This window comes from Papaver somniferum, chromosome 5 (assembly GCF_003573695.1).
Source record: "Papaver somniferum cultivar HN1 chromosome 5, ASM357369v1, whole genome shotgun sequence".
In the NCBI taxonomy this organism is placed as follows: Eukaryota; Viridiplantae; Streptophyta; class Magnoliopsida; order Ranunculales; family Papaveraceae; genus Papaver; species Papaver somniferum.
Window position 1 is genome coordinate 65,009,561 of NC_039362.1, and position 18,282 is coordinate 65,027,842.

The 18,282-nt window shown below is 37.9% G+C and overlaps 2 protein-coding genes and 1 long non-coding RNA gene across 6 annotated transcripts; 2 read left to right on the forward strand and 1 right to left on the reverse strand.

Moving 5' to 3' along the window:
* The first annotated feature begins 6,422 nt into the window (after positions 1 to 6,422).
* Positions 6,423 to 9,361, forward strand: LOC113281748 (tRNA (guanosine(18)-2'-O)-methyltransferase-like). Of its 4 annotated transcripts, none has more exons than XR_003326348.1 (7): positions 6,423 to 6,637; positions 6,728 to 7,187; positions 7,372 to 7,510; positions 7,680 to 7,741; positions 7,839 to 7,977; positions 8,255 to 8,326; positions 8,463 to 8,786. XR_003326348.1 is itself a non-coding variant. In XM_026530572.1 (6 exons), exons 1-6 carry the CDS (start codon positions 6,508 to 6,510, stop codon positions 8,598 to 8,600), a joined length of 1,068 nt encoding a protein of 355 aa, XP_026386357.1. In that variant the 5' UTR covers positions 6,426 to 6,507; the 3' UTR covers positions 8,601 to 8,786. The 4 variants fall into 4 exon arrangements, 1 of the variants encoding a protein (XP_026386357.1); XR_003326346.1 differs by lacking the exon at positions 8,255 to 8,326 and adding an exon at positions 9,050 to 9,361 and having other exon boundaries at positions 6,426 to 6,637; positions 8,463 to 8,656; XR_003326347.1 differs by lacking the exon at positions 8,255 to 8,326 and adding an exon at positions 8,967 to 8,984 and having other exon boundaries at positions 6,426 to 6,637; positions 8,463 to 8,656.
* A 31-nt stretch (positions 9,362 to 9,392) lies between these two features.
* Positions 9,393 to 10,540, reverse strand: LOC113281749. The gene is made up of 2 exons (XR_003326349.1): positions 10,059 to 10,540; positions 9,393 to 9,975 (listed from the first exon to the last, which is right to left on the reverse strand). It is a non-coding gene; the product is annotated as an uncharacterized LOC113281749 (long non-coding RNA).
* A 1,257-nt stretch (positions 10,541 to 11,797) lies between these two features.
* Positions 11,798 to 12,977, forward strand: LOC113277475 (26.5 kDa heat shock protein, mitochondrial). The gene is made up of 2 exons (XM_026526562.1): positions 11,798 to 12,274; positions 12,370 to 12,977. The coding sequence occupies exons 1-2, from the start codon at positions 11,923 to 11,925 to the stop codon at positions 12,783 to 12,785; spliced, it is 768 nt and encodes a 255-aa protein (XP_026382347.1). The 5' UTR covers positions 11,798 to 11,922; the 3' UTR covers positions 12,786 to 12,977.
* The last annotated feature ends 5,305 nt before the right edge of the window (positions 12,978 to 18,282 follow it).

Below are 18,282 nucleotides of genomic sequence, written 5' to 3' on the forward strand. Positions count from 1 at the left end.
TTTTGTCCCACCAAAGTAGGATGCATGTGTAACTCTGAATATAAAGGTTTGTCCTAATTACATTACTTAGTTAATTCCTTCTGAGTAAAGGGTCTGTAACTGTGACTGGCACTGCGAAAAGAAAAAAAAGAGAGGGTAACACCTAAATAACAAGGAAATAACCATTGCAAAGAACCATGGCATACCAAAATCAGTAGCCAACCTGATTAAACTCCGGCAAGTCCACAACTTCTAGAGCTAAACGTGCATGGGTTTCATATACCTAGAACCATAAGAAACATGGTGTGAAATTAGGGAATCATACATATTTTGGAAAGGGTTGTATATCTAAGAAATTTGCTCTTTGAAACAAGTAATGCTGATTATTGCTGGTTTTAAATCATGATAATTTTATGATGCAGAGTATCAGAAATATCAACAGGTGCATGAGAACATAAGCTAGAGGCTAAAATATTAAACTGGAATTGTCACAACAATTTCAACTCTTTAGAGTAAGGTGTACCTTGACTGTGAGCTCATTGATAATCCGTTGAACTGTCAAGTCTTGACCGTGAGATCATTATTGAACTTGAAAACCCATCGCAAAATACCCCGCCTACACAACCATTTAGCTAGGTCTGTAGCAGCACAGGACCTATGCAAACCGTTGGTGTCTCCACTGTTTTCTCGGTTAACAACACCACTTGACTTCTTCCCATTCTGTTTACTCGGATAATATTCATCCCATAACCTCCATAATCCACGACAAACACCCACCTGGTTCACTGACCTTCACATCTAGATTCAACAGCCAAACACTCAACCATGTTCAAGCCATAAGTACAACCCCAGTTCAAATCCTGTAAAATCCACCATACTCAGAAACTTTCTTCTTTTCTTTTCCTGAAATCTTCACGACCTCAATTATCTCTCAAACTCATCATAAAGCCCCACACATACCACTGCCTTTGCTTAATGGTGGCCTTGATAAGAAGAACAAAATTAGTTACTGTAGAACCACCCGTTTCCAGCTAGTTTATGTCTTGAAACTCCACCAATTCTTCACCGAACGGCTACCAGAACTCATGGCAAAACAATTGCAGCAACAACACTTGCACAAAAACTCAACAAGAATCAGATGAGCTTGAAATGGTGAAGAAGAGCTCATTCAAGCCTTTTCTCGAACATATGATGTGTACTGTCTCTGTTAATGGAGAAACAACTTTTCCAGTAATTTCTGAGCCTCTCTGTATCACCTTTCCTGCAACAATTCCACATCCAACAAAACAAAATCATTAAAATACACTATCATTGCAGCAATCCCCTTCATATATTCCCACGAAAATGGTCAGTAACAACTTCAGTTCTTCTTTGTTGTATTGCTTTCTCAGTAACTTGCTTATAGTTCACCAAGCATTCAATATATTATTCACAGATATAAATGCTTAGTAATCTATATCAAACAACAGGCACACACACCACAAAATCTATCAGATTCTTAGCTGATAAACACGATAATACAATATAAAGTTCTAGTTTAAGCAACACCGATATCGGATTAAACCTACTAATAATCTGAACCGAGAATCATTTGTAACACCAAAAAATTGAAATCAAACCTAAAATTAGATTGGAATTCAGAGAAACTTACTTCCGATTCGGAATAGTACTACACATGTAATCAATCAATTGAACCACATATCCTTTACGAATATCGCCATTGAACACTTTCTCATTCAGCTAAGTTACTAACACAACATATTGAGTCGAAACCGAGTCAGAAACAAGTAATCGAAGCCGATCTTGTGATTTACAAGCAGATTTTATATCTAAATACTTGAACTAGAGGTTTTAAGTTTGCATTGCCTATAAGTATAGCTGAAATCGCATTATGAGTTAATTTCACAGACATTATCACCGAATTTTTATGGGTTTTGGATTACGAAATGAACGAATTTGAGATTAAAATGATGAAAAATTTCGAAATAAGAGATTAAAGAGATGAAATTAATGAAAAAAATGAAGATCGGTGAAATTTGGAGACGATGAAGAAATTTTCTAGGGCTTTTTGCCGGAGCCGAGAGAGAAAAAGAAAGGAGAAGAGAGAAAAAAAGAATAAATAAATGAAAATATCTTCTGATATTCCTCTTGTATATATAGTAAAGGGGTAGTGTTGTCATTATTCAAATTCGTAATAATTAATTATGGGCCAGATCTGAAGAAAATTTGATATCTTGGTCCTAGTAATAGCATTTTCTTAAAGTATGGAGTTGACAATGAATGATCTATTTAGTGGGGCTTCTATATGTTGAACCCATATAGAAGGGGGGTTAGAGAAGTTCCTATGGCAATAGCAAAACGCAAACGTTTGTTGAGCCACGTGGATGGTCAAACTGAATTTTCCACTATGGAAAAGCAGTGAGCGTCAGATAAATAAATGCGCGTCCATAAACCTGACGCTGGCGACAGTCCTTCAAGCGCTGGAGGCTTAACCGATGACGCCAGCGACATAGCTGGCGACGCCAGAGTTTGCAATATGACCGCCAACGACAACTTATTAACAGTCACCGGAACAACTAGTTTTCGTTCCCCCCTCTATAAATACAACTCGAATTTGATCTCACAAATACACAATAATCTTTCATCCGATCAATCTTTTCTTATTTTCAATTACTTTTAATTTTCAACCATAAATTCTGATTTTGATTATTCTGAGGAAGATATGGAGATGGATGACATGTTTTCCGAAGAAGATGAAGAAATATGTATGGAGTTTTTGCATCAAATGGATGAAGGTGCAGATCAAGATATAAGAAGACGAAATTTTATGTTGCAATTACAAACCGGGATCATACCAAAGCCTTTAGAGCCATATGAAGTTGCGACTAGAAGATGGACGTGGCGGAATCAATATTTTTACCACGAAAAGATGATGAATGATTATTTTAATCATGACTGTGTCTATTCCGATGAGGATTTTCAGCGTCGATTCCGCATAGGCCGCAACTTGACGCAAAGGATTATTGCCGAGCTTTGTCAGGTACAACCTTTATTTAATTATCAGTATGATGCACGACATATACGAGGCTTTAGTCCCGAATAAAAGGTCACTGCGGCCCTCCGTATACTATGTTACGGGCTACCAGCGGATTGCGTGGACGATTACATCCGTATTGGGAAAACAACCGCCTATAGGTATCTCAAACTGTTTTGCGAAACAATAGTCGACCATTTTGGTCCAACCTTTTTAAGAAAGCCTACTCAGGAAGATGTTCAAAGAATAACTGCAGAAAACACCGAGAGGGGTTTTCCCGGAATGTTAAGTAGTCTTGACTGCATGCACTGGACGTGGCATGCGTGTCCGGTAGAATGGGCAGGCCAATATAAGGGGCATTATCCAAAACCAACTGTAATTTTGGAAGCTTCAGCTACTTATGATTGTTGGTTTTGACATGCCTTTTTTGGAATCTCGAGTTCAAATAACGATCTCAACGTTTTATATAAGTCACCATTGTTTGAAGATATTAAGAATGGGGTCGCGTCGCACTATAATTTCACCATCAACAATCATCACTACGCTCAAGGTTATTATATAGCAGAAGGAATCTATCCAGAATGGTCAACTATGGTTCAAGCTTATAAACAGGTAGGCTTTGGTCCGACGACTTCGAAGGATATGCAGTACTTTAAAAGACAACAAATGGCATGCAGAAAGGATGTTGAACGCGCTTTTGGCATATTGAAAAGGAAGTTTGCCATCATAGCTGGCCCGACGCGCTTTTTTGATATTCAAGAAATGAAAAAAATTATGCTGACTTGTATTATTCTGCATAACATGGTCATTGAAGAAACCAGGCGTGACCCAACCTGGACTAGTTTTCCAGATGAAGATTTGACGCCGAATCTTATGGTGCAACATGGGCGTCCGGCAAGAGAATATAGACTTGCAAGAAACCAGGCGTGGCCCGGCGCGCTTTTTTTATATTCAATAAATGAAAAAAATTATGCTGACTTGTATTATTCTGCATAACATGGTCATTGAAGAAACCAGGCGTGACCCAATCTGGACTAGTTTTCCATATGAAGATTTGACGTCGAATCTTGTGGTGCAGCATGGGCGTCCGGCAAGAGAATATAAACTTGCAACTGATAGAATCCACAATCGGGGAATCTATGCACAACTAAGACAAGATTTAACAAAGCACCTCTGGGCTTTAAAAGGAGCAGCAGACGACGGTGCGGCGGGGCGAGGCAAAGGGAGAGGGAGATAACGTGTACAATTGAGACAATTATATTAAAAGTTGTTGTTTATTTTAAGTAATATGTATTTTAATTTAAAGTTCTTTGTTAAAATTGACGCAATTATATTAAAAGTAATTTTAAAGAAACTTTAAATAAACATGTACAAATTAAAACTAAATTAAACTGAATTAAACCGACTACACTGAATTAAACTAAACTTGTTCATGCACTAGCAAGACTGAATTCGTCTTCGTTTTCTTCCAAGGCATCATCTTCTTCCTCTACCACATTCACAGACTGGTCAGTTTGTTAGTGCGGGACTTGTTCGGCCTGGACTTGATCAGCCTGGACTCGTTGTTCTTGAGTCTCATCCATTTGCTTACTCCATATAACATATTGTCGTTCATTCATTTTGCTGGTGTCCAAGGCTAGTAACTTGCTTAGCTTACAATCCCTGTAGTATTGTTCTCGCGAAAGACGACTTTTCTGTTGATTGTTTAAAGAAATGGCACGGTCCCTGACTCTATCTGCCTCCATTTTCATCTTCGTTGCCTTGTGATCAGCATAGTTGAACTCGCTTGAACCTCCTTCTGCTGCTCGTTGGGCTGCGTCTCTCGCTTCTTTTGCAGCTTTCACTCCACCTCCTCTTCTTCTCTTGCAGTTGTTGTTAACGTCTAGATTACTATTGTGTTGATCCTGACTACTTGGAGTTCCATCAGGTGAGGAAGCATGCCCTCCATTCTGAAAATCCTGCGAGATTGGACCATGTGGTGATCTTCCAGGCACTTGATGACCTTCCAGCAAATATGGATTAAACTTGTTAAGCACCCTCAAAATGGTGAAACACCTTTCATGTTGGAAGCTTGAACCTTTGTGGGTTCTTTGTCACTCTTCCCGACGCCTTCGTTCCACATCCGGTTCGCCTTCACCACTTCTTTTGTTGTTCCACATTTGAGTGACCAAAGCTACATATTCACTAATAGATGCTAAAATTGTGCAAAAACGATGGCTCAACCCATCGACATCATGACCATGAATGTTTCCGGTTTCTTGACCAAATTTTTGTAAAATCTTTCCATAAAAAGTTTTTTTTTCTTGATAAATATCATTGATATCATCTAATGTATAGAGAACATAATTTCTGCAAAGTGACTCGTCTTCATCCATCGTATACCTAGGATCACGAATTCTTGTGTTCCTTTGTTGTGATTGTTGTGTTTCTTGTTGTGTTTCTTGTTGTTGTTTGTGTTTGTTGTGGTGTTTGTGGTTGTGTTTGTTGTGGTGTTTATTGTTGTGATCGTTGTTGAGAGGATGCCATATTTGTTAAAGATGGGATTTTCCTGAAAGATTGAATTGATATGAATAGTTTTGTTTAGGAAGAAAAAGAAAAGTTAGAGACGGTATGGAAATTGTGTAATGTTGAGGAAGGTGTGAGTCTTAAGTTTGTAGACGAACTGAATTTATAGTCTAAGGAAATGAACAAATGAGGCGGGATGGGAGTAGCAGTGGGCGCTCATGCTAATAATGCAGGCGCAATAATACAGGACTCCCGCGACATAGATGATGACGCGCATTATATGGGAAAAACGCTGGCGATTTTATTCCGAGCGCCAGCGTCAGTGACAATGACGCCCGTCATGCACTAAGACGCGCAGTTGTTTCTTCGACTCGATGTTCAAACCAACAGATTTGTTGGTTTGAACATCCAGTTTCCATGTTTGTTCATCCCATAGTGGGATCAAAATGAACAAACTTTGTGTTTGGCCATTCTATAGGAACTGCTCTTATAGTATTTTCTTAAAGTATGTTGAATATATATCGGATTTGGAGTAAAAAAATGGGTCCATAAATCATCTGATAAGTTTCCCAGCAAATCTTAGGGAGGAGAGATCGGACTTCATATGGAGGATTTGTTGGAAAAGTGAATCCCGTCGGAAACGTAATTCCAAGGATTTGGATAACCAAACGTACCGAGGCAAACATAATTCCACTAAATCCCTTGAACCCCATAAATCCCACCTTTAAAATTCTCCAAATCCACCATAAAATCTCTATATCTAACAAAACAATCAAAACCACTGGTCTCCTGTATTGGCAACACCCGGTGGAATTTGATAACCCGTTCGACGACCATTAAATCCTCTTTAGCTGTGGTACTCTTGTGATGCACATCCTAGGTGGCTCATAACCGAATTTCGGTATAACCTGTAAAAGGTTGGAGCAAACGCTATCCTTTTTCTTGCTATCGCTTTGGCGCGGTTTTGATTTACCCTCTTTTGTACAGCCATGACTGTATGTAAAACCCTAGTTCGCACATCAATCTCTTCTCTACGACACAACCTAATCAAGAGAAGAAATCGATTAGCGGATACTTCATCTAATCTTTGTTTAACATCATTTCTTTCTCAAATTCGAGGTAAGACTTCCCAAATTTCTCACTCTTTGTATTCATTTTAATTTCAGTTTTAATCTTCTGTTATTGACAATTTTAAATTGTGTTGATTAGGGTTAGGATTTGATTCAAGGAATGCTTCTTCTTGTTCTTTTACTACAAGGTCTTACGGTTCTAGTATTTCAGCAATCTCACCAGAAACTACTGATTTCTTTGATAAAACCGGAAAAGATACGGTGGGAGAGTTACTTAGGAACCGGAATGGTGTTGCCAGATTTATGAAAATGGAGCGAAAAAATGAAAATGATGACCCAAGTCGTTGGTTTCCTTATATTGATATGTTCAAGTCTGGGAGTTTATGTTTAACTAGTAATGAAATAATGGAAGCTCTTGATGGTATGATAATGGATGTGAGAAAGGAAAGGATTAGAAATGTTGTGCAGGATAGAAGTTATTCTGTTTGTTTGGTAGTTGAAGGTTTAAGTGATTTTGGGAATGTTTCGGCCATTTTTCGGTCAGCTGATGCTTTAGGATTTCAATCAGTTCATGTGGTTTCTTGCGATAACTCGAAAAGGTGCATTGAGGTGAAATGCCTTCATTTTCATAAGTTATTTATTTATTATTTCCCTGGTTCTTTTTATTGCCTTCAATAGTATGTGTCTGAAATGGGGTATTATATTGTTGAATTGGGGAATATGTGTTCGGTTAACTCAAACAGGTACTTACTTTCCGATTGTTTCTCTTTATCCTTGGACCAGATATAAAGACAATCGTCATGTTAGCATGGGTGCCGAGAAATGGTTGGATATTGAAGTTTGGAACTCTACCAAAGAGTGCTTTAGTGTACTGAAATCACGTGGTTATCGCATTGCTACAACACACTTGTCAAGTGATGCGGTAGTACATTTCCTCTTTATTTTCTCTTTGTTGTGAGAATACTTATTTTCTCTTATCAACCTGCATTTCATAAAAAATCTATGTACTTATGTGTATTTTGTTGCAGTCATGGATTTTGTGACTGCAAAAACCTAGTGACTGATTAATTAGTCGTTTGTATGGTTTCTAGGTTTCCATCTATGACATGGACTGGTCTTGCCCAACTGCAATAGTTGTCGGAAATGAAAATACGTATTCTCTCTTCCTCTTCTTCCAGCATCAAATGTGCTTTGTATCCTTCATTTATTAACCGCAATTAACTTCTTGGTGGTAATTACCTTACCTACAGGGGCATAAGCGAAGAGGCCCTGGAATTGTCTGACTTGCACTGTAGTGTTCCTATGAAGGGCATGGTGGACTCGTTCAATGTTTCAGTTGCTTCAGGCATCCTCATGCACCATGCAGTTTGTGATAGGACTAATCGCCTGGTAATACCTATGTGAACCCTATCCTTATATATGTATGAAGTGAGACAGAAGGATTATGAGTTCCTTTGGGGCTTTAGGGAATAAATTTTGGTGCCTGGGTCATGAGCTGTTACCTGTATTGGCTATAAACTGAACTTCATTCTGTACAATTGTGAATACTATACCTTTTCTCAGGAAGCATGGAATTAAGTGATTATGCATCTAGGTGGTTTGGTACTCCTTCAAAGAGCCCTGGCTTGTTTTTGATTCTTAAGATTTGAAGTTACCTTTTCCTTAGGTTGGAGTCAAACTTTATTAACTTCATATGCACGGAGGACTGGCATGGGTATATACCATCGCCATTCAGTTGGTATGGAGAAACTTACCTTATTGTGTGCAAGAAATGATAAGTCATATTTTTCTTCCTGGGGCATCGGTTAGTTAAAGCTGTCTATTTAATTCAATCTGCTAAAGGTAACCAAGAAGTGCTTTACTGCATTTTTCAGGGTGTTCACGGTGATCTAACGCCAAGTGAAAGCCAAATCCTACTCGCAGAGTTCTCCTTGCGGCATAGTCAGACAGCAGTCAGCGTAGCTCATGAGTATGCAAAACGAAAGCAGGCGCTACTATCGCCGAAGCTCTGACTGGGGAACGTTTGTTATCTAAGTACAATTGGTTTCTGCAATTACACATCTTTCAGGTATTATATATATGAGGGGATTCTTTCCCATGTTTTATCTCTTCCTTTTATGTTTGGAAGGGTGAGGTAGCAAACCGTTACATCAAAGTGTAAAGTGTGGTTATTATTTATTGATGATTTTGATGATTGTGAAATGGGGATTGGCATTCATACCTTCTGATATAAGGTTGAAATATCAAACATAATCTAGCCCTGGAGGTGTAGACATGGTGATTGCAAGAGGAGTATATTCTGCAAATCAGTTGTTGAATTTGGGCTATCCATTGTATGACATTATTTTAAATAATAGTATGCTTAATTTTATTTGCAGAACCATATTGAAATAAAACCTATGTGGATTTCCCTTCTAACTGAAGTACTTAAATTACTATGTGGTGGAATTTTGAAAAACAGATGGAAAATACAGGCAGCACGCAAGGGAAACCACATGACTGACCGTTGATTCCAACATTCAGCAAGATCTTCTTAAGAAAGGGTGACCGGAGAACACAAGTGGTGGTTCTTTCTGCTACCAAAACCACCACATGTGGTTTCCAGTATCACACTCCTTTGGCCTTTGGGTATGAAACTCAGTTAGATTCTTAAAATCCCTCCTTTGGGATACAATTATAACTCAGTCAAGAGTATTAAGTTGTCATTTTTTTAGTGGCATTCATTATGTCGACATTTTCTCTTTGCTATATCATGTCGTCATCCGTGGAGATACAGTAGTATAGCCTAAATTTGTTCAAAGAAATATAACGAATCAAATTTCATTTCAAAAATATCAGAATGATACTGCTGTACAAATTACAATCTGTATTTTTCCCCGGATGGCATTGAGCCATTAACAATCCGAAAGTGCTTTGATTGCACCAAGATTTCTACACCAGATCCATGCATCACTATGTGTCCATCGCTCATTGTTTCATGGTTTTAGTGTGAAACCACCTATTCCCAAAAACATTAGTCATTTTTGGGTCTAGCATAGTGGTGTGTGGATTCGGTGTAAAAATTTGGTGTACAAGTAGCAAAATCTGCATACAGTGAAATACCTTACACTCTACACTGTGTACAAAATTTACATGGTGAACCGTATAGTTTTGTTGGCAGTTGATTCCCAAGAAGCAGTAGTAGCAGGAGATAATAGCAAGTAAGCTCCACGATGATAGAAATGACTTCTCAAGAGAAGTTAAGGCACTGCCTTTGATTTCAGATTCTCCATTCAGCAACATCATTCTTGATGCTCATGGTGCAGGAAATTAGCACACCCAATTGCCGTTGAACGACAAACTAGAGCAACATACATTCACAATAGCTTCTTGAGGGATCTTTCATGCCTGTAAAACCAAGTTAAAACAATTCAGCAAATGTAGTTAGTTTGCGAAACTTAAAATCCTAAGATGGGATTCGACGAACCAACCAATTAAGTACCCATTTGGAAACTAATCCCATTGCTTTCAACTGATATTAATCCATATAGACCATCCCAACCGCAACTCGACCATTTATGTATTTGTTGTTTCATGATGGGGTCGAGGTGGCGGAGGAGATGGTCGAAATGGACTAAATTACCAGTTTCGTAAACCAACGACGGCATTTTTCCAAATGGTCAGTCGAATGGAAACGGAGTACCCCAAAGGGGTGACCTGAGAACACGAGTGGTGGTTCATTTCAGCCACCACCAAAACCACCACATGTGTTCCCAGTAGCACTCCTCTGGGGTATAAAAACTCTGCTATTGTCGATTCGAATTGTTGTGAAACAGAGTACCCCAGAGGGGTGACCTGAGAACACGAGTGGTGGTTACATTCAGGATTCAGCCACCATCAAAACCACCACATGTGTTCTCAATAGCACTCCTCCGGGGTATACAGACTCTGTTAGATTTCGAATACGGAAAAATTTAATATTCACTGCTTCCGAAGAAAAGTGTTTCTTGATATGAATGAATTGCTGCAAGTACAGTTTTGTCTAGTTTTTATAGGACTCTCTTTTAGTGCCTATTGCCTAACATAATGTGGTCATTTTCGCTTCCCTACACAATGTCGTCATGTTTTGTAATTTGTATCGTCTATTAAATTGTCTTTCCTTTAGAAAAAAAAAACTTTTATCGATCATTGTCCAATAGATCTAGTCCAAATTGTTGATAATGTCGTAATATTCTTTTTTTATTTTCCTTTTTTTTTTTTGTTTTCCTGTAATTGATAATGTCGTAACCGAGTATGACAAAAGTGTTGCATACCACAATTACATGTTTTCTCTTTTGATGAAAACTATACTTGATAATAATGAACTCGATTAGCGGTATATTTGTTTCCTTAAATTGATTTACTCGGTCCGAGCATTCGAAAGGGCGAAGTGTGGTTAAATTAAAATGATATATAAACAACAAAAATGCTAATGCTGAGCCAAATAACATGGGCCAAATCTGAGACAGTCAGTTCCATTCCCTCTCCATCCCTTACCATTCTCAACGAGTCACTCCCCTCTTCACATTCAGATTGTGGAGACGGAACTCCGACCGTGGAAAAAATCGAGAAAAATCTCGTGGCACTAATAATAGGGATGGGCCCTACCACCACCAGTGGGACCCACCCTCTATTACTGCCACGGGATTTCTCCTGTTTTTTCCATAGTCATCCTAACACTACTCCGCGGAACTAGAAACATCTTTCATCCCAGGCTTGAATGGCTCTATGGCCAAAAAAGAATTTGGTAGTCAAACATTGTTTATCAAGCTTTAAGGGGTGGTTCCAGGGAAAGGAAGCCTCGCTGTAGTTCCGCTCCCAATTGTACCATGTCTTTGTCCCAAATCTGAATCAGCCCCTATTGTCCGTCCAAGCTATGGCAAAGTCGAACCGAGTTGTATATGCACTTTCCAATGGCATGTCTCTTGACAAAGAACAGTATACGACTGACTTTGACTCTTCGAGACTCGTCGTGGCAGAAGTATACAACTGAGTGACTGCCTTTGACTCTTTGAGACTCGACGTGGCATGAGCGCCAGTTTCCTCTAGAATACTCATGTTGTTTTTTTTCCCATCTTTCTCGAATCTTACTTGGGCCTGGAAGCTCTCAGACACTTCTACTAAACACCAACTCTAGCTGATCGCAATCTATCTCTAATTCATTTTCCTTTAAATTCTCACCCTTCTTACAACAACAACAACAACGATATCTATCTCTTGATCATACATACCATAACTAGTATAATCTATATCTATATCTATATCTCGAGGCTTCAAAGTTTGTTTTGTTCACTTCTTTTTAAGGTTAAGTTGGCAATGGCTTTATCTCGTTTGGCTTTGAAGAAGGTAGTATCTACTTCCTCAACTTCAGTATTACTACCCAAACAACTCCAACCACAACAATACCTTGTTCCAAGAGAACTTCAGTTTGCAGCTCATCAGAACACATTTTTAACCAGATCAAGTATACCAAGGTTGTTTGCAACTTCATCATCCTCATCGGATAATAAATCATCAGAGGGTGCTATTGATGTTGATAAAAACATTACCGAAACTCCGAAGGGGAAGAAATCGAAATGGCTCCCGCAAAAATTTGGAGGACGTGATGGAAGTCTATGGAGGAGAAACAAAAACAAATCTGCTTCTCTTGTTCCCTTCCATCTCAACGGTAAGTCTTCTTAGCCCAAATTTTGTGAGCATAATAGTGGTCCTTTTGGCCCGTTTTAGACAAAATTGTAATAGCGGTTTCTTTAAAATTTTCAGATCTTTTTTCATCTGGTGTGGGAGATGCGCTACTACGAGCGACAGATAACCTAAACAAGTTATTTGAAAATTGGGCACCGTCAGGATTAATAGGTCGAATGAAAGAAAATGAATCGAGGTACAAGTTGAGATACGAATTACCAGGTCTTACCAAGGAAGATGTGAAGATCACTGTTCATGACAATTTCCTAACAATTAGAGGAGAGCACAGGGAAGAAGAAGAGGACACTGATGAGGATGGTGATGAACATTGGTCGGCCTCGCGGTATGGGTACTATGAAACTAGTTTTATGTTGCCTGATGATGCAAAAGTTGAACAAATTAAAGCTGAAATGAAGGGTGGTGTACTTTCTATTACTATACCAAGGACAGAAAATGCCAAGCCAAAAGATGTCAAGGAGATCGAGATCAGCTAGAATTAGTGTTTCATCGCCATGGGTACGTGTATGGGGTAATCTGCTTTTGTATTTGTATGCATCAAAGTGCCACTTCTTTTGTTTTCTTCTGTGGGTTGCGTTTATGAGATTTGCAGTTTCTATGTAATGGTTGCTATATAGCAGTAAGTGACATTTCTGGTGTGTTTGTTTGTTTTTTTTTTTTTTTGCTGACTCGGCGATCAGATATCAGAACTTTTGTTTTTTCATTTTGAGTCGGTTCACATTTTTCTATTTTGAGTCAATGCGATCTTACTCTATCCAATAGTCCAATCTAATCTTTGGATCGGACCATTTGAATCAGGGAATAAAATGCACCTCATTCATGGGGCCAAGCCAAGCCAATTCACATATTTTTGAGGGACTCAGAAAAAAACAGATGTGGATCGGACCATTTGAATCAGGGAATAAAATGCACCTGACTCATGGGATCAAGCCAATTCACATATTTTTGAGTCTCGACACATGGGATCAAGCCATTTCACATATTTTTGAGGGACTCAGAAAAAAACAGATGTGTTGAATTAGATCCAGATGAATCGGATAATATCAGTCAGAGGCAGTGACCAAGGCAAGTCGCATATTTTTGAGGGACTCAAAAAAAACACACAGATGTATTGAATTAGATCAAGGTGCCTCTGGCAATATCAGTCAGAATTTTTCCATATCACGAATTTTAACGTATTATTCGCGTACGTTTGCAACTCCGAACCCAAGTCGCGTATTATGTGGCATTCCCGGATTATTCGCGAACCGTTCACGAATTCGACCGAATATTAGACGTGTTGTAATTTTTATGAAACAAAAACGACTGAAGAGATTTGAAGGTGAAGGTGAGAGAGATCTCAAACTCACTAACCAAGCATCTAAACCACCATACGACGTCCTCTTGGATAACTAATGTTGTATATATTATTAATATCATCATATTAAGTTTATTTTTTCTTTAAATAACTCACACATATGCATAACAATTGGTCTATGACCTTATAAATACAAATTATTTGTTATATATAGATACCGAATTTTCAGAGCCGAACTCACATTTATAAATCGAATTATACACGTACGTATGCCGTTCCGAATTACTGACGAATCACGTCCCGTTGACCGAATTTTGGACCGAATCTGGATTTTACAAAACCGTATAATACTCGTACGTTTATCGTTCCGTATGTTTACCGAATCCCGAATTGCTAACTAGGGTCAGAGGCAGACAAATCAGATGAGGCAGACAAATCAGATGAGGCAAGAAAAACAAAGGTGTTAGTCTGTCTATGTAATCATCTATCTAAAAAGTGACTTTTGAAATAGTTATGACTTGTCGGATTAACATCTCATCAGCTTAAATGTGAAATGCTTAAAGCAGTTCTCGTCGGTGCATTAATGAACCTAGCAAATTTGAGGATGCCCCAAAATAATATTTTCTTTTTAAGCTAGCCATGAGGTTATCCCCTAAACTAGCCTATAAGCGGTAGTATACCTCGCCAGGTCATTCTACAGATAGAATAAAATCTGGCCTTCCCTTATAAAATTCAAAAATATTTTCGGCCAGCAAACAAGCTTGTTTGGACAAAGTATTAGATAAAAAATGGCAATGCCAATGCTCCACAATAAAAATTTACCTCTAAAATTTTAGGAAGAAGATGTTTTCACAGCATGCTATTTGATCAACCGTGTGTATCTACGCTCACGAACCCTAAATGCTCCATATGAGTTATTGTATGGTAAGAAACCTAACTTACACTATCTCCATGTGTCTGGCAGTAAGTGCTATATTCTCAAGGATCGAAAATGAAGTTCGACTCAAAAAGTGACGAAGGTATTTTCCTTGGCTATGCATCTGACAGTCGTGGTTTTAGAATACACAATCTCAGAACTCATGTTGTAATGCAATCAGCAAATGTTATCATAGACGATTTGAAGGATTTTCGTCATGACGACTCTCCTACTGAGTTACCTCCTTTGGAGACAACTGAGGAAGTCAAAGAATTTTAAGAATCGGTGGAAGTTGTACCAACAATTACCGATCCTGATGTCTCTGGTAACGAGGAGAAAATACCTGATCATGGTATACCTGTTGAACGTGCCACTCTAGGGCACTTGTCGGTTCAAAGGAATCATGATACTGACAATGTTATTGGAGGTACGGAATCCACTGCTAAGACGAGAAACCAACTTCAAAATATTTACAATTTTGGATGTTATCTTTCGCAAGTGGAACCCAAAAACATTGATGAAACTCTTAATGATCCCTTCTGAGTGAACAATATGCATGAAGAGATAAATCAATTTAAAAGAAAAGATGTATGGGATATAGTACCTTGTCCCTCTAATATAAATATTGTTGGTACAAAATGAATATTTAATAACAAGTCGGATGAATTCGGTACAGTGGTCCGAAACAAAACAAGACTTGTCGCTCAAGGGTATTCACAGATTGAAGGTATTGATTTTGACGAAACCTTTGCTCCCGTCTCATGCCTTGAGTCCATACGACTAATCTTAGCTCGTGCTTGTTTTCTCAAGATTAAGCTATTTTAAATGGACGTACAATATGCATTTTTAAATGGGTGCTTAAAGAAATAGGTCTACGTTGCTCTACCTAAAGGTTACGAAAGTACAGAATATCATGATCATGTCTTCAAGCTCAGGAAGGCATTATATGGATTAAAACAAGCTCCTCGAGCATGGTATGAAAAACTTACTACTTTTCTTTTCAGAAAAAGTTTCTCAAGAGGTGGAGCAGATAAGACGATGTTTACCAAATGGAGTGGAAATGGTTTACTTATTGCTCAAATCTATGTAGATGATATCATCTATGGATCTACGTCCGAGAAACTTTCCAAAGAATTTCAAACTTCTCTTGGTAAGGAATTCGAGATCAGCAACGTTGAGGAATTAAGATTCTTTTGGGGTCTACAAATTCAACAACATAAGGATGAAATTTATATTTCTAAAGAAAAGTATGCAAAGGATCTTGTAAAAAGATATGGTCTTGAGAAAAGTACTCCTAAACTAACTCCCACACCCACTACTAGGAAACTGCATAAATATGAAAAAGGTGTTAATGTTGTATAAGGATTCACAAGCTCGTCAATGCTATTAGACCGGCCAAGAGATGATTTAACCGCTAATGGGATAATTTATTAGATATAAATAATAATTAATAAAAAATAATCTAGCAATATATTGGACAAACGAATAGTACCATTAGATAGATCTCGAAAATTTATGCGAAACGGACTACAAAAACGCGCAAATCGAATACCGGACGAAGAAGATACGAGACTTGGAAGATGAAGTAGAAATTAGTCAAACTTGAAAATGCGGGTCTAACAACCACACCCAACAATTCGTTTGGCAATCTGAGAGGACTTACTCCAATATACTTTCTAGAAAATCAACTAGATAGTCAGACTTAATCTAGAGAATAGTATATCAAAGAGTTTAATATCTCTAACTCTTAATTCAATCTGCAATCAGCAAATAGAAATCTGCGAGCCCGATTGAATATAAGAGGAGTAACTTGAACAGTACCAAAGACCAATGTTCAATTGTCAATCAATTTAAATCAACAACCCAAGGTCGTATATTCTAATTGATTGATCTTAACGCACAACCTGTGATATTTCAATTATATAAGAAACATAATGCGGAAAAGAAATAACACAGACACCCGAATTGATTCCCTTAGTTGATCTCACCCACAACCAAGAGTTGCTATGACCTAAAGTCGAAGACTTGATAAACAACTCTGTCTCACACAGAAAAGTCTATAGATTGAATAAATCTGTCTCCTACATAAATACCCAAGAGTTTTTGTTCTGTCTTTTGATAAATCAAAGTGAAGATGAACCAATTGATAAACCAGACTTATATTCCCGAAGAACAGCCTAGTATTATCAATCACCTCAGAATAATCTTAATCGACTAGCGAAACAAGATATTGTTGAATCACAAACGATGAGACGAAGATGTTTGTGATTACTTTTATCTTGCTTATCGGAGAAATTAATCTCGAGTCAATTATTTCAATTGTACTCAATACGATAGAATCGGGCAAGATCAGAACACGCAACTACAAAGAAAATAGTTGGGTCTGGCTTCACAATCCCAATGAAGTCTTTGAAGTCGTTAACCTACAGGGTCTCGATAGAAACCTAAGGTTAAAGGAGAATCGACTCTAGTTTATGCAACTAGTAACACACAGGAGGTGTGGGGATTAGGTTTCCCAGTTGCTAGAGTTCTCCTTTATATAGTTTTCAATTCAGGATTTGCAATCCAAGTTACCTTGGTAACAAATCATTCAATATTCACCATTATATGAAAAATCTTATTCAACCAAGCTAATATCTTTCAACCGTTAGATCGAACTTAGCTTGTTACACACAAATGAAATGTACCCTCATTTAGGTTTATGTAACCGTACCTAAACGTGTACACTATGTTGGTTCACAAATAGTTAACCGAGGTTAGCCATCTGATTACTCACATATCAACCTTATTCATCTTAACCATAACTAGTTCAAATGACTCAAATGAAACTAGTTAAAAAAATTGTTCAATTACTATATTCTCATAGAATTACACAAAAACACAATTGAAGCAAAATCTGTTTGGTTCACTTGAATCAATCATGAACATTATAGCCACGGTTTGCAAAGATTGCATTCCTTATTATATAAATGTTTATGTTCATGTTCATAACCGATTTTAGAACTTTAACCTTCAAGTATGCAAACGGGTACGCGTACTTGAAATACCCGGACTAAGATTGAGTTCCGCCAGTACGCAAACGGGTACGCAAACTTCAAATCCCAGCAGAAATTCTCGGACATGAACTTGTATGCCAGTACGCAAACGGGTAGGCATACTTAGGTTCCCGGATTTCTCAAACCAACAGGTACGCAAACGGGTGCGCATACTATGCTTCCCGGACATGAATTACATATGTGCAAGAGTGCACAACATGACATATCCAATAATGGTTAAGTGTTCTAAACTCTTATTTCAATCATTGAAACTTTCTTAGAGGATGACAATAGCTTTTTTTCACACACTATTAGCATCAAAGCAATTTTCAAGTTATTAAAATAATCATTACGAAACATTCGAAGGCAACACCAAATGATTGTATCACACAAACCATGTAAAATGTTACTCGGCAATTTTCACATGATATAAGATGAACTTGGTCGAAGCGAAAGCTTGCCAACACATATTTCGAGAAATATGTAAGTGAGTTAAACTCAGCTTGAAATCTCAAATGTGTATACAGAAAACTATATCGTAACACGACTTATGTCTCAATATAGGAGATATAGTATAAATAGACTTTCCAAGTGATAGATGAGTTCAAGTCTCCACATACCTTTTGTCGATGAAGTTCCACAAGTTACCCTTAGTAGTTCTTCGTCTTCAAATGATGAACGTCGTGAAAACTAAGCTCAACTATACAATCTATGTCCTAGTCCGA